Source organism: Onthophagus taurus, chromosome 8 (assembly GCF_036711975.1).
Source record: "Onthophagus taurus isolate NC chromosome 8, IU_Otau_3.0, whole genome shotgun sequence".
NCBI lineage: Eukaryota > Metazoa > Arthropoda > Insecta > Coleoptera > Scarabaeidae > Onthophagus > Onthophagus taurus.
Window position 1 is genome coordinate 8,917,192 of NC_091973.1, and position 16,433 is coordinate 8,933,624.

Consider the following 16,433-nt stretch of genomic DNA (forward strand, 5'->3'; position numbering starts at 1 on the left):
TCTTCCTTATGTTTCAGGTGTGACGGAACGAATTGCGAGGCGTCTGAAGAGGAATGATATCGTGGTTTCTGAGTAAGGTTGCAACATGGCATATAAAACGTCAAACATTTTTTCAAAAAACGCACGGCTTAACCCGAATGTTTCTAGTTTTAGTGATAGTGTTAGTTCTAGTTTCAGTTTAATATGAAGAATGTCAAACAACAAGCGGAACTTGTCCCTTACCATCCTTATCTAATCATTAAACCAATGGTTCGCCCTAACAGTATTATTATTTCTAACGAATCTAGTTCAAATACTAGACCTATAACTAGAAACATTCTGGTTTAACCGTGCGTCTCTCAAGACGGCTCCCATCGAATAGGTACTTACATTATTACGCCTCAGCATAAACTCCTTCGTGAACTTTGTTGCTACTAGATAATCATAAAAAATGGCAAAATACGCTTCAATCTGATCTTATTCAAAATGAATCTTCAAGTGTTGATCTAATTCACTAGCTTTACAAATGAATTAATAAGACTCCTGCAGCAACAGAATTAGAGCCTTTGAAATGGCACTTGTAGCTTTAATTGTAACATTGTTTTCTCTAGTTTCCAGAATTCTACGAAGTCAGCGAAACTTGGTATCTATAGCTCATCATATTAAAATTTTGTCAACGTTATGAAGCAAAGAGTTCAGTGATCCATTGATCTAACAACTTCTCATCTGGTACTAATATAGAAAAATACAAAAGTGACGATGTCGCATCGATTGAGAGAGCTTGCCGTTTAAGAGACAATTTTAAATAAAATAAAAGTAAAAAATGTTTTCTGAAAGAATTCGTTTGTATTTTATCGGAGAGAAGCGTATATAATCGTGGAGCAAGCGAACAAAGAGATGGGGAGACGATATGAGATCTATTTTTTAAATTTTCTTAATAAATATGGTGTGCCATTCATAGTGTTGGGAGAAATGTCGGCAAACGGAATGTTGGGGTCTAGAAATGTAGAAAAAACATATGATTTATCGGAAGAAGGTAGTGAGGAGCTTATCTTTTGAATGATGATCCATGTTAAAAATCCCTACCCTATTAGGGAAAGCGGCAGGGCGTCGGAAGCGTTTCGTATAAAGCGAGATCGAGGTGCGGGTGGTGTCTGGCGGGAGCTCGCAAGGATTCATGTTGTGGAAATCACACGTCCTTATTAAAACAGAGCAGAAGCTTGATAAATGGTCTAGGCGGCAGACTGTAACCGGCGATTAGAATGCTAATATGTCAGCGCAACGTAAGTGATTTTTTTAAACGTTAAAGATGTCGCTCATGGGATTATTCGGCGATCGCGTTCAAAGTTCCGACAATTTAAGAACCCATTGTGCCGAAACGACGTGCAAACCTAACCTAAACCGTAAACGTTAAAATACCCCAATTGATTCAATTTCACCCAAGAGGGTAGGAATAAAAATGTCCGGAATCTCCCCTTTATCCGCGCCTCGCCGACGGCCCGTAGCATTTGAGAAACACAGATGAGCATGTTGGGAGCTATTAAATTGGACAGATCGTTAATATAAATCATTCTGATGCAATCGTGTTTACTCCCGTAAATCGCCCCTCCCTGCTCCTCTTTGTCCTCCTTTTTCCCTGATTTTTAATAACGCTGGCTTTAATTAAATCCACCCCATAAGTGTAATTGCACCATTATCTCCTGCACACTGACCCCAAAGCCCCGCGCCTTTCTATCTTCATTTCAAGGGATTTCTACCGGCCGAGATTTTACGTAATCTAACCTGGAAATGAGCGCAACCTTTAAAAACTCATTTTCCTAAACGCTTCACATCCAATATTATCAAAATGCCATTTAGTTATACATTTACTTTCATTATTTTTCAATCCACTAACTTAATAATAAGATATAGTAAGTAACTAAACTATACTGTTGCCTATTTTGGTAAAAATCTTCAGAGCGAGTGTCGTCTGGAAATATGTACCGGCAGAATGGACTAAGGTAAGGGTATCTTATATACCAAAAGCGAGCCGTTCGGTCCCTACTCCTAATGATTTTCGACCCATCAGCCTAACGTTATTTCTGTTGAAAACCCTTGAAAATGTTCTGGAACGGTATATCCGTACGGTGCCATTAGTTTCTGGTCCACTTAGTCGCCACCAGTATGCTTATCAAGCGGGAAAATCAGCAGAATTGGCTCTACACAACTTAGTTGGTAGAGTATCCAGGACGCTGCAGGATAAAGAATTCTTGGTTTGTGCGTTTCTGAATATACAGGGTGATTCTCAACCTATACGCATAAGCTGAGGGATCTATTTCTCAGGACAAATAATGACTAATAGATGAAAAAAATTGTAGTAAAAGTTTTTTAGTTTCCTAAATATTCGATATAATCGGCGACATCTAGCTAATGTGTTTCGTAGAAGATGGATAGGTCGAGATGATCAAATGGCTTGGCCACCATGATCGCCCTGCCTCAATCCTCTTGATTTTTGCTTTTCGGGTCACTTAGAAAGCATAGTGTACGCCACAGAAGTTAATACTGAGCAAATATTGCAAAATCAGATACATGCTGCTGCCTAGACAATCCACCAACACCCTGGCTTAGGCCGCGCTAGTGGGAGATCGTGGATTCGGGGAGCCCAATTGAAAGAAAATATGGAAAATAACTTCAAACACTTGCTGTGATGTTATTTTAAAATGTTCTATGTATTCTTGGTTTGAAAGTAAATATCACTGATATCTATGAAACAAAAAATCTTTTACCACAACATTTTTCGCCTATTAGTCATTATTCGTTGTGAGGAGTAAATCCCCATGTTTATGCCTATAGGTTGAGAATCACCCTGTAGAGGGAGCGTTCAACAACGCAATACCACAATGTCTTGAAAGAGCTGCTTTTGACAAGGGAGTGGAAACAACTATAGCGGGTTGGATCTGCAATATGCTTGATAGCAGAATAGTTTCTACTTCACTCCACGGTGATAGGATACGCTTCAGGGCGGGAGGTGGCTGCCCACAGGGAGGGGTGTTATCTCCCCTGCTTTGGTCCCTCCTGGTTGACGATCTGATTGCGATAGTCGAAGCCGTTGGTGTAGAAATACAAGCTTATGCTGATGACATTGTCGTTATGGTCAAAGGAACCTGTATGTCGAAAATATCTAAACTCCTCCAGGTGACCCTAGATACCATTTGCGCTTGGTGTAATGGAGAGAACCTCTCTATAAACCCGCAAAAGACAATTGTTGTGCCCTTCACCAGGAAACGAAAGTTGGATGGACTTATAGCCTGGGTACGTACTGTATTCCAGGCGGAAGTATTTGCTATTGACATGGATGCTAAAATCCTTCTTGAAAGAGGGGTGAAGAACATGACAGTACGAATTTTCTCAGACAGTCAAGCCGATCTCCAGGCGCTGCAAGCCGTGAAAACGGTGTCGGCTCTGGTTAATGATTGTAAGAGAACATTAAAGAGACTGAGTTGTGATAACAGAGTTTCTCTGATCTGGGTCCCGGGTCACTCTGGGGTTGCTGGCAATGAAGTGGCAGATAAGCCATCATTTGCGATGGCCAAATATAGGATTGGACTATGGGCTGAAGAGAGACTTCGCCTACTATGGACCAGTGCTCCTGGAATGAGACATACTAACGTGTTTACTGGGCACTGCCGATTAAAAGCACACCTCAATTTGTTGGGTTTAGCCGACTATGTGCGAAGGAAGCAGAGACGGTTGAGCATGTTTTATGCCACTGCCCTGTCGTTAACCGTATCAGATTCTCGATTTTTGGATTCTCAAAGGATCTGAATGACCTTTCACTGAGCAAGGTACTAATGTTCGTTAAGAGCATTGGACTGCACGGTGAAATTTGATAACGATATCTATCTTGGTACAATAGATCCTTAGGGTCGCGGTACAAGGTTGGTTAGTCCGCCTACCCGATATGTATTCTGTGTAATGTAAGTAACTAAAACCGTATTCACTTTTATGTAGAATCAATTAAAAAGTATATATGCATAAACATGTATATTTATGTAATGAAATTGCACTAAAATATGAAAAGAGATGGGGTAGATGAAGCCGAGAAATATCAAAGAGCCTCGAGAGTTCGGTGCGTGACCTGAATGGGTTTGCAATCTTCGGTTGCCTTTATGCGTATCTTTTCCGCTCAATTAAGTTAAATACCGGGACTAATTTAATATGGCTTCAGCAGGAATACCTCGAATAGCTGGAGAGTAGATTTTCGAATATTTCAAGCTGTCACCGTGCAGCGTTCGTATAATTTCAAATATTATCTAAATTAGTAATTAAATGGGAGCGAAATGAAAGAGTTAGTTGCAAAAATGGAAGACAGGTTAATTAACAGAATCCATTTTGACCCTTTGAACGCATCTAAGCATTCGTTAGACAGGTCAATTTCATTTTGAACGCAAATAACGAGTACTCGCCGGGATTTGATATTTATTTTAATATTCATTTTGGATACAGGAAAGTTTTAATTAAATAATTATACCTTGCCGGCTTGAACCAGCGGAAAATCAACAAAACCGTTTTGAAATTGAATCGAGCGTTTGTGTTCACAAACACCTACGATTTTACTCAAATTCTACGAATCAAGGGAACAAAAACGAACAAGCTTTGTATTAAAATAGCAATTTATTTACTCTTAATCTACAAATATATGAACTTATTACATATTATCCTATATTAATCGTCCTCATAATCAAATTCAGCGACTATTTCTCTAGAATTCCAGGTATCAAAAGGTGATGGTACTTCGCATGGAAGACATTCCAGATAAGACACCCCGGTATTGTGGCCGGTACATTCGCAAGTTTTACACCTCATTTGCGATTGTGCGGATTCAGCTAACCTCCTAGCAAAAACTTTCGCCGCTTTCGGAGCCAGTTTTCCCTCTAATTTCTTTCCGGTAAATACAGCACCTGTTTGATAAAACATAATATATAAATACAATTTAATTAATATTAAAGTAGCTAGAAATGTTTGTAAACGAAATTTAATTATTTAGTTTCGTTCTGTTCAAGAGTACAGTTGTGAAACAAACAGCAAAACGAACTTTGAGCATCGAAATACAAATGCTGAGGGTAAAATTTACATTGATAACACGGCCCGTGTGGGAAGTGTAGCGACTCTAAATAATTTATTCGTAAACTACAGTATGAATTTCTTGTTAAACGGCGAATTCCTACTAAGGCAGTTGCGGCGGGGGCGGCATGATTCATGCAGAAAATTACATATTCCGCCAGGTATTTCTATTGAATTACTTTAAACTTTGTGTGCCCGAGGTAATATTAAGGAGACGGCGCCGGCGGCGTCGAAAGCATTCGTTTTGTTCCATTTTTCGAATTTGTAATTCCGCGAATGATAGGGTAACATCGCATTACTAGGAATTTGTGAATCTAAATTTTTATGCCCCGGTAGTTAATTTCTTAAACACTTTCCCATTTTAATAGCTTTAAACGGGAGCAAAGCTTTTTAGAGCTTTTCAGGTAGCCGAGCGCGCTGTAGAAGAAAACAAGCAATAAAGATATCAAAGACGTCCGTTCTAGGAAGGAAACATTAGCTTATGCCTTCCAGCATGATACCTATTGTCAACAAACAACGCACTTCTTATAGTAGCAACGAATGAAAAATATGCTGGCTATGAACGTTTTTGTTCGTTAACCTGCTTTCATCCTGCGTCCTCGTTAATAATGAGCGTACTTCACGTTTTCTACTTTATTTCGTGGCGGATAACCATAAACTAATATCCACTGAATCATAACTCAAAGCCTAAAACTCTTACAGAGTATTAAATTTCAATTTTCAACTCACCGTTCGACTCTTGCGCCAGAGGTAAACAAGAACCTAGAGTGTTCTTCGGTAAGTGAATGTCTTTCTTCAACTTCCTATCTCCTTTAAAGTCATCAGCGTCCGACTTGGTGAAGGCCCGTATTCGATCAAATCCTGTGCGAGAGAAAAAAAATTAATAATAAGGAGGAGCGGAACGGTTCAATTTGGGCCGTCTTCCCTTCCGGAGGCAATAAAGGAACGAGGGAAACGTTCAAAATACTACACGTACTTCGAACACGGACCTCGACGGCTTCCGAACCGCATCCGACGAGTGCATATTACAACTGCAGATATACATATCGAACAAAACCAATTTCGCCTCCACAAACACTGAATACCTTCGCAATAATATTCAACTTTATTCTCGAAGGTTGTCGCCAGATTGCCTCAAATGATCTCTTTTTCCAGATTTGACACGGGTTTCATAACTTTGATTGTTACATTTATTTAACCTGTTTACTTATTTACTACTCCACTATCCATACTCGCAATTAGAATAATCGGTTGATAGTAACAAGATCAAAGTGGAGTGTACCGTTAAGGATTATTAGTCGGCAATGGATTCATGACTTTGATTACCCCCTACGTATAGGATTAATCTAATCGCTTTATCTTCACATCTCAAAATGAATCTATTTAAGGAATACAATATAGTTATAGATTAGACTAATTAAATGATATCAATAAGTTTAGTACGAAATGCCTTAATATTTACTTTATAACATAATTGATATCCATCCCATAGTTATATTTAACGATGTGTTTAGAACATTCCAATATACACAATTTTTTAGTGATTCTTCGCATACCAGAACTGGAAGTGCACGATTCTACCCGATTTAATGTAATTTAGCCGAGGTCGCTTGCGGCCGAGGCCTGCGGTTGATAAATCGATACCAAACTGCAGATCTTTGAATAATGGTAATAATTTGCTATGTTCCAACATAAATGTGTTTTCGGTAACGTGAAATGCATATAATTCGCGTGCTAGAACTGAAAGTGGATGATTCCACCTGATTTAATACAATTTGGCCGTGGTGGCTCGCGGCCAAGGCCTGCAGTCGATATCATATCGGTACCAAACTGCACATCTTTGAATAATGGCAATAATTTGCTATATTTTGACAGAAATGTTTTTTTTTTTGAGTGAAATGCATATAATTGATGTCCTAAAACTGGAAGAGTATAATTTTGTCTGAGCTAATGTAAATGACGCTTGCAGCCGAGACCTGCAATTGATATCATATCGATACTTGCGGTCGAGGCCTGCAGTCCATATCATGGTATCATGGTGTATCTTGGAATAATGTTAATAATTTGCCATATTCCGACATAAATGTGTTTTCGTTAGAGTGCAATGCATATAATTCGCTTTCAAGAACTGGAAGTGCATGATTTTGCATAATCTAATGTAATTTGGAAGAGGTCGCTTTCATATCGATAAAAAACTGCACATCTTTGAACAATGGTAATAATAATTTGCTATATTTTGACAGAAATGTGTTTTCGTTAGAGTGCAATGCATATAATTCGTGTTCTAGAACTGGATGTGCATGATTCTGCCCGACTTAATGTAATTTGGCCGAGGTCGCTTGCGGCCGAGGCCCAGAGTTAATATCATATTGATACAAAACCAAATAACTTTGAGCAATGTTTTACTATTTGTTTAGAGCATTCCAATATACACACTGTCTTTGTGATTCTTTGCATTCTAGGACTAGAAATGTATGATTCGGTCCGAATTAGAGTGATTTAGCCAAGATCGCTTGCGATCGAGGCCTGCAGTCGATATCATATTGATACAAAACGGCACACCTTTAAATAATGTTAACAATTTACTATATTCTGACATAAATGTATTTTCGTTAGAGTGCAAAGCATATAATTCGTGTTCTAGAACTGGATGTGCATGATTCTGCCCGATTTAATGTAATTTGGCCGAGCTCGCTAGCGGCCGAGGCCCAGAGTTGATATCATATTGATACAAAACCAAATACCTTTGAGCAATGTTTTACTATTTGTTTACAGCATTCCAATATACACACTGTCTTTGTGATTCTTCGCATTCTAGGACTAGAAATGTATGATTCGGTCCGACTTAAAGTGATTTAGCCGAGATCGCTTGCGGTCGAGGCCTGTAATCGTTATCATATTGACACAAAACTGCGCACCTTTAAGCAATGTTAAGATTTTACTATATTCCGACATAAATGTATTTTCGTTAGAGTGCAAAGCATATAATTCGCTTTCAAGAACTGGAAGTGCATGATTTTGCATAATCTAATGTAATTTGGCCGAGGTCCGGAGTCGATTTCATATCGATAGAGAACTGCATATCTTTGAACAATGGTAATAATTTTCTATATTTTGACAGTAATGTGTTTTCGTTAGAGTGAAATACATATAGTTCATGTCCTAGAACTATAAATGCATGATTCTGTCTGATTTAATGTAATTTGGGCGAGATCGCTTGTAACCGAGGCCTGCAGTCGATATCATGGTGTTACAAATCTGCACATCTTGGAATAATGTTAATAATTTGCCATATTCCGACATATGTATGTTTTCGTTAGAGTGCAATGCATATAATTCGCTTTCAAGAACTGGAAGTGCATGATTTTGCATAATCTAATGTAATTTGGCCGAGGTCGCTTTCATATCGATAGAAAACTGCATATCTGTGAACAATAGTAATAATTTGCTATATTTTGATAGAAATGTGTTTTCCTTAGAGTGCAATGCATATAATTCGTGTTTAGAACTGGATGTGCATGATTCTGCTCGATTTAATGTAATTTGGCCGAGATCGCTTGCGGCCGAGGCCCAGAGTTGATATATTGATACAAAACCAAATAACTTTGAGCAATGTTTTACAATTTGTTTACAGCATTCCAATATACACACTGTCTTTGTGATTCTTCGCATTCTAGGACTAGAGATGTATGATTCGGTCCGACTTAGAGTAATTTAGCCGAGATCGCTTGCGGTCGAGGCCTGCAATCGATATCATATTGGTACAAAACTGCACACCTTTAAACAATGTTAATAATTTACTATATTCTGATATAAATGTGTTTTAGTTAGAGTGCAATGCATATAATTCGCATTGTAAAACTGGAGGTACATGATTCTGATTTGGCCGAGGTCCCTTGCAGCTGAGACCCGAAGTTAATATCATTGATACAAACTATACAGCTTTTACTTGGTGTAGAAGCAATGGGCTCAGCATCAATCCAAATAAAATCGAAATAGTCCCTTTCACTCGGAGAAGGAAGCTACAAATAAGAGCACCCTCCATTGAAAGCAGAACTATTAACCTCAAAAGAGAAGTTAAATACCTAGGGGTAATACTAGACAGTAAACTAAATTGGAACTCATACTTAGATAAGGTGAGGAAAAAGGCCATCATGGCAAACCAGATCTGGGGTCTCAAACCACGAATGGCTCATTGGGCTCACGTAGCAATAATCAAACCTATGGTCGCCTACGCCTCATTGGTTTGGTGGCCAAAAACAAAACATAAGACAGCACAACAACAGCTGGCACAAATCCAGCGGTTAGCATGTCTTAATATAACAGGTGCAATGAGATCTTGTCCGACGGCTACTTTGGAAGAACTACTCGGTCTCACACCACTCCATTTATATATTCAAAAGAAGGCAGCTTCCTTATCACTGAAAACAGTTTCTTCACTCAAGTTGATGCAGGGTAACCTCAGAGGATACCTCGAAATCCTCAAGCACCCATATCTAAATCACCTGATTGAAATTAAAACGGACCTTATACCAACAAAATACAATTTCAACCAACCGTATAAGGTCATATTTAGAAGCAGGGATGATTGGACGAAGGGTGGGCCTCAACTAAAAAGAGGAGTCCTAGCCTGGTACACCGATGCTTCAAACACAGTTAGATCCGGAGTAGTTATGGGCATCAGTGGACCAAATAGCCACATTAAACTGTCCCTCAGCTCGGACATAACAATTTTCCAATACTGGTAATGAGAGGGGCCGCTCCCCTCAGCCCGGCAGCAATAATAACAATAATATACAGTTTTGAACTATATTTAACAATATGCTTTCAGCGTTCCAATATAAATACTTTTTCGCAATATTATTAGGAAACCTTTGATTGACAATGTGTTCGTAACATTCTAATATAAATGCTTTTCGTAATTCCCAGCGTTTCGGGACTAGAAATACATGATTCTGCCTGATCTAAACTAATTTGGCTGAGGTCGCTTGCTGCCAAGGTCATCATCAATAAATATTAATGATACATGTTATCATTACAATAGAAACCTTGGTGAAGATCGTTTGCTGCCTAGGCTCATAGTCATATTGACTACGTGCTAACGATGTGCTAGCAGCATTCCAATATAAATACGTTTTCGTAATTCTTCTCGATCTAGGACTAAAAATGCATGATTTTGTCAGATTTGGACTAATTTCAATAATGTTTTACTATTAATATTTATTTTTGTAGAAATCATACCAAATTCTAAATTATAGATGAGAAGAAAAATCTTAATTATAGATTAGTAGAAGTACCTAATTACAATATAGATTTCTAACTCAAGTTGTGCTCGAAAAGCGTGACATAATTAGTAGAAACTTGTTCGAGGTGATAAATCGATGATGCAGATAAACAGAGCGCGTTGAGTATAAACTCTTTAACCATCAGTAGCGAGGTAGATGGGGTATTAGATTTGCGCTTGCAAAGTGGAATGATTAGGAACGCCATGCAAACAAAATTTCCACGCGGGAAGCGTAAACAATTAAGTCGACATAACGTTAGGATGTTAAACAATTCTCGTACCGGTAGTAATACGCAAATTATGGTGCGAGGGTTGCCGTGGCAAAAACCGTTATTCGTCCCAACACAAGAGAAGCAGTGCAAATTGGATCCAAGATTTCCAAGTTGACACGTAGAGATAATTAACAAAAGATTTCCTCTTGAACTAATATTGTAAACCCCTTTTTATTGAGACTTGCGGTTGCCTCAATTATTTACGTGTTCTTGTCAAATGCACGTAGATGCCGGATTGCGGGTCATAAGTTGTAGTTTTTTTTTCGGTTGATAATGACTATATATTCTGGTGTATTTACATATGGTAATGCTAGCATATATTTGCACGAGAGTTAATCGACTAGTTAGCGGTGGTGACTGTAAAGTACAGGTGGTCAGGCAGCGTTTGCAGTGCGGTTCGTGCCGCGCTTAACTTATTCGACTTAAGCCTCTTTAAGTTCATTTACAACGGTCCGGCCCAAAGCAATCGTGTCACGCTAAATATGCTGTGACGTCCGAACCTTACAGCAGTTGCGTCCCCTTTTCGATAAATAACCATCTGTACCCTCGACAAAGTAACGAGCATTTCACAAAACTGTTAATTAACTCAGACTCAATTACTAATTTTTTTCTAGAAATCGTTTTCCATTTTCACTTTGATCTCTACCGATACAAATTTAATGAACACCCACTCTTAGGTAAAATTTAAGGATGAATGATTTAAAATAAACAATATATTTTTCATCCTTTCAAAGGATTCGCGGAATTTTTACCTTAATCAATAGTTAATTACAAATATATACAAAGTTTTTATCGAAATTTCATAACCCTTAATCGAAAAGGCGAGGACTGGTTGAAATAGAAGGTTGAATTGGTTGTTTCCATTAAATCGCCTAGGACTCATAACTACATACGACGGAAGCGTGGCAATTTCCGTTTTGGGCGGGAGATTTATTCATACCGTGACCAAAAACGAGGATCGCTACTTAACCGACCGCCTGAGACAGCCTCGGTCCGTTGGAGGAGTTGTTTAAGGACCGATACGCTAGGGTACAATATAGAATAATAGGGTGGGTATTGTGGAAAATAATAAACCATTTCAACCATCTTATAGATTAAATTATTATCGTGTTGTAATAGTATATTAAAAAACAAGTTTCGTAAAACACGCTTGAAATGCACAAATTCAATGAATGAGTGCTTTAAGTCTTATGAAACGTGTTTTTTATGCTATTTTTTGTAATTCGCGTTTTTATCCTTTTTTTTAACAAAAATAAAATAAATTTTGACAATGTAGGGAAATAGGTATGCAGCAGTTGGTGACACCGTAACACTTGAAAATAGAAATTTGAATTGACAATTAGAAACTGTCAAAACACAAAATGTATTCACCTGAAAAAAATGTTTCATGTACACCTCCCAAAATAAGAGAAATTGCTCAGTGTTCAATGTCCTCATCATTGTGGACCTTGTATTCGATACTAAGAACGTGTTTAAACATCCATAGACAAAAATTGTCACATTGAAAACTAGAAAAATTAATGACCCAATATCACCAACTTGAACTGCTTCCGTAAAATGTTACTAAAATCTCATTACAGCATCGGATGCTGTAAGGAGTCTCATTACAGCACTCGTTTGAGTACTGTTAGAGCTTTCGTTACCGTCGCGAATTACAAAAAATTAAATACGTACGCTTTTGTATCACGCGAATAAAGTATCTAAACGTAAAAAAGTCAGTAAGGGAAGAAAAAAGACGGAGAATAAAAGAATCTGAGTGAAATAATGGAGTGAGCAAGTAAGCGGTGTCAATTTTGACGATTGCGGAGCGTCGACATCGTTTCCGGTTTTTCCATTTGTATAAACGGTCAGTGGGTAATTTGACCAGCGGATAAAACGAGGGCTGGAAATTCATTGCGCATTTCCACTTTCCCCCGGAGATATAACGACAAGGTCTTTATTTGTAAGAGCGCGTCGATTAGCAAACGAGGAGGGGTTGGTGGAAAACGTATACCAGTTACCGTCGACGATTCCCATTTATAACCTACATATGCCATTGTTTCTCTATCTGCTGATCACCATCAGTCATCCTTCTTTTGTCCCGACCCCGGTTGGACTATGTGAGCAAGTGAGTAACTGGTTTCAATGGTAGCTGTATCGCGATCAGCATTTATAACTGTATTCGGGCATCGGTTCGTAAACCGTTTACACGTTACGATAAAATCGATGAGTCTCCATCCTTGTTCAAGTCGTTTTTGTGGTTTAAGATAAGCAAATTATCACCAATCGATTTATCTTTCAAGATTTCAAACCAACAAATTAACAAATTTCTCTGATAATATAATCAATTAACAAACTGGAAACCGAAATTATAACACCGCACGAGTAAACGGCCAATAAGAGATCGGCTTCTCGATAAACTTTACAGGTTTCATATCTAACCCCTGCGGTGTTGCCGAGTTCATAATTAATGATTTTTGGTTAATTACAGATATATCGACCTTCCCTAATGCTTCTTGCTTGCCGCGTCTCCTCCCGGTGATTAAAACGTCACGCAACTAATGGTGGTTAATGTTTCTTGATAACTGTTACGTTTCTGTATTTCACCCGGTATAATAATCACCAATTAAATATTCATTCATCGATTTTCAACAAAACCACATTCAACGGTTCTACTGAAATTTGTCCAAAGACCCGGTTAATTATTTTAAACTTCACGCATTATACATCTCCCTACGGAAATCGACCCAAATTAATATAACATTTACTAGGTTTGCATTTGTAATGATTCGCTAATCATTTCACTTTGATCTATACAATCAATCGACCTATTTCTAATCTTAATTTATTTAAACGACTTAAACCTTGACACAATATTGTTAGACAAGGCGATGCACTATCAACGTTACTGTTCAATCTAACCCTGCAATATGAATTTGATAATCTAGAAAATGGAGGCAGCATATTCAAAAAGGCTTATCAAGTAATTGGATACGCACATGACATAGTAATAATACCCTGCGCTCTACACACTGTGGTAGAAACATTCTCAAAACGAAAATAATTGCCTAAAAATCAATGGGGATAAACCCAAATACATAAAAAACTTACCAAATAAATACATATTTTTGGTAAGTACAACTTTGAAGGTGTGGAAAGCATTAAATACCTAGGCATTTTACTCAGAAATGATAATAGCATACAACACTGCATACAAGACAAAATAAGAGCTGGAAATGCTCAAAATAACTCAAAAAAGTTATTGCAATCAAAACTGCTGTCTAGAAAATTAAAACTATTACTATATACAATGATATCCAGGTGACCCTAGATACCATTTGCGCTTGGTGTAAGGGAGAGAACCTCTCAATAAACACGCAAAACACAATTGTTGTGCCCTTCACCAGGAAACGAAAGTTGGATGGACTAATCTGTCCAACTATCCAAGGTGAAGAAATTCCTTTCTCAAAGGAAGTCAAATATCTAGGAGTAATCCTAGACAAAACCCTGTCATGGAATGGACATTTGCAGGGAGTTTTGCACAAAGCTAGACTATCATAATGGACTTGTCGTAGTCTTTGTGGAAAAAATTGGGGTCTTACCCCTGAAAGACTGTACTGGCTCTATGTGACTGTGGTTAGACCTATGATCACATACGGAGCAGCAGCCTGGTATAGGAAAGTCCGACAGACTTCAGTTATCAGTAAACTTTCACGAATTCAACGAGTAGCTAGATTGGCAATCTCTGGTGCGATAGGCACAACGCCAACTCTAGCAATGGAGGTTCTGCTTGGCCTATCTCCTCTGCATTTGCATATAGAGAAAGTGGCTATAACAACCATTTACAGATTTAAGCAATATACTCAAAACTGTTCCATTATACGAAGACATTATAAGCTCTGATACTGTGCTATCAATGCCGTCAGATTTGGCGGTATCACTATCAGTGATAAATGCTCGATACCAAATTGTACTGCCTGAGCAGCAGTCCTGGATCGAAAATGAAAATTCTTTGGTTCAGGCAGACATTTGCTTGTACACAGATGGATCAAAAACGCCTGAAGGGGTAGGAGCAGGAGTATACTGCCAGACACCTCGAATTAAGCAAGCTTACAGCCCGGGTACGTACTGTACTGTATTCCAGGCGGAAGTATTTGCTATTGACATGGGTGCTAAAATCCTTCTTGAAAGAGGGGTGAAGAACATGACAGTACGAATTTTCTCAGACAGTCAAGCCGCTCTCCAGGCGCTGCAAGCCGTGAAAACGGTGTCGGCTCTGGTTAATGATTGTAAGAGAACATTAAACACACTGGGTTGTGATAACAGAGTCTCTCTGATCTGGGTCCCGGGTCACTCTGGGGTTGCTGGCAATGAAGCGACAGATAAGCTAGCACGAGGTGGCAGCGCTGAAGCGTTTGTGGGGCCGGAACCAGCAGTTGGTGTATCATTTGCGATGGCCAAATATAGGATTGGACTGTGGGCTGAAGAGAGACTTCGCCTACTGTGGACCAGTTCTCCTGGAATGAGACATGCTAAGGTGTTTATTAACATCGCCACTGTCAAACCCGGGAATATTTTAGGACTTGCCCGTAGTAGCAAAAAAGTTCGAATGGGTGTTTTTACTGGGCACTGCCGATTAAAAGCACACCTCAACTTGATGGGTTTAGCCGACGATGTTGAATGCCGACTATGTGCGGAGGCAGCAGAGACGATTGAGCATGTTTTATGCCACTGCCCTGCCGTTAACAGTATCAGATTCTCGATTTTTGGGTCGCAGTTTATCTCCTCAAGGGATCTGAATGACCTTCCGCCGAGCAAGGTATTAATGTTCGTTAAGAGCATTGGACTGCACGGTGAAATTTGATAACGATATCTATCGGGGTACAATAGATCCTTGGGGTAGCGATGCAAGGTTGGTTGGTCCGCCTACCCGATATGTAGTAGATGCAATGTAATGTAATGTAATATACAATGATAATAAGACCGGTTGTCACATATGGAGATATGAGAATAGCCTAAAGATATTTGAAAGAAAAATATTACGAAGAATTTTTGGCGCAGAATATGAAAACGGAACATACGTCGCGACGTAAGTATCTTTTTACCCTTTTTGTACTCTTTTTGAAACGATATGCAGAATGGCTTGCCCAAGAACTTTGCATATCAAAAACTTCTCAACCGTCTACGTCTGCTGGACGTCGGCCTACCAATAATTTTCCTGCATTGAGTATTCGGTCAAAAAGCAGGCATACACAGAGTTTGGTAACAACTCACTGTCCAGAAAAACTTGCATTTGCAACCCAAACGAGTTTTATAAAGCAGGGCAAGAGAAATGTGGCTTCAGTCATAAAAAAAGCAACAATCTCAAGTCCCACCTCATTGCGAAGAATTAAATCGTTTAATAAACCCAAGTAAAGTGCCCAATCATACACACCAGAAGAGGCCTTAGCAATGATTTTAGACCTGAAATTGACTAGAAATTGCCACATGTATCCATCATATTATAAAATTTTAAAGGTAAAAGACGACTGTTATCGCAAGGACATAAAAATCACCGAAACAAGCGCAGAAGTGAGGTTGCAAAGTCTGCTTGATCACGTAGTTGAGCGGTCCAAGAGGAAGTAATTACCAGAACATTAAATGATAAAGATAATTTGGTATGGGGAATCACCTACAAATGGAGCTTTGATGGAAGCTCTGGTCATGCCAAGTACAAACAAAAAGTCTTGGATAACTCAGTTATTTCAGATTCTGATTTGCTTTTGACAGCAATTGTGCCCATCAAAATGATAGCAAAAAATAAGAATTTAGAAGTT

At 38.7% G+C, this 16,433-nt stretch overlaps 1 protein-coding gene across 1 annotated transcript in view; it reads right to left on the reverse strand.

The window, feature by feature from the left end:
• Positions 1-4,613: 4,613 nt before the first annotated feature.
• The window catches only part of LOC111413892 (Apolipoprotein lipid transfer particle), a 108,812-nt gene continuing 96,992 nt past the window's right edge, over positions 4,614-16,433 (reverse strand). The window contains exons 46-47 of the mRNA XM_023045024.2: positions 5,812-5,943; positions 4,614-4,919 (exon numbers count right to left, since the gene is read on the reverse strand). Of these exons, the coding sequence (XP_022900792.2) occupies positions 4,684-4,919; positions 5,812-5,943 (368 nt within the window). The 3' untranslated portion in view covers positions 4,614-4,683. The remainder of the gene's footprint in view (positions 4,920-5,811; positions 5,944-16,433) is intronic.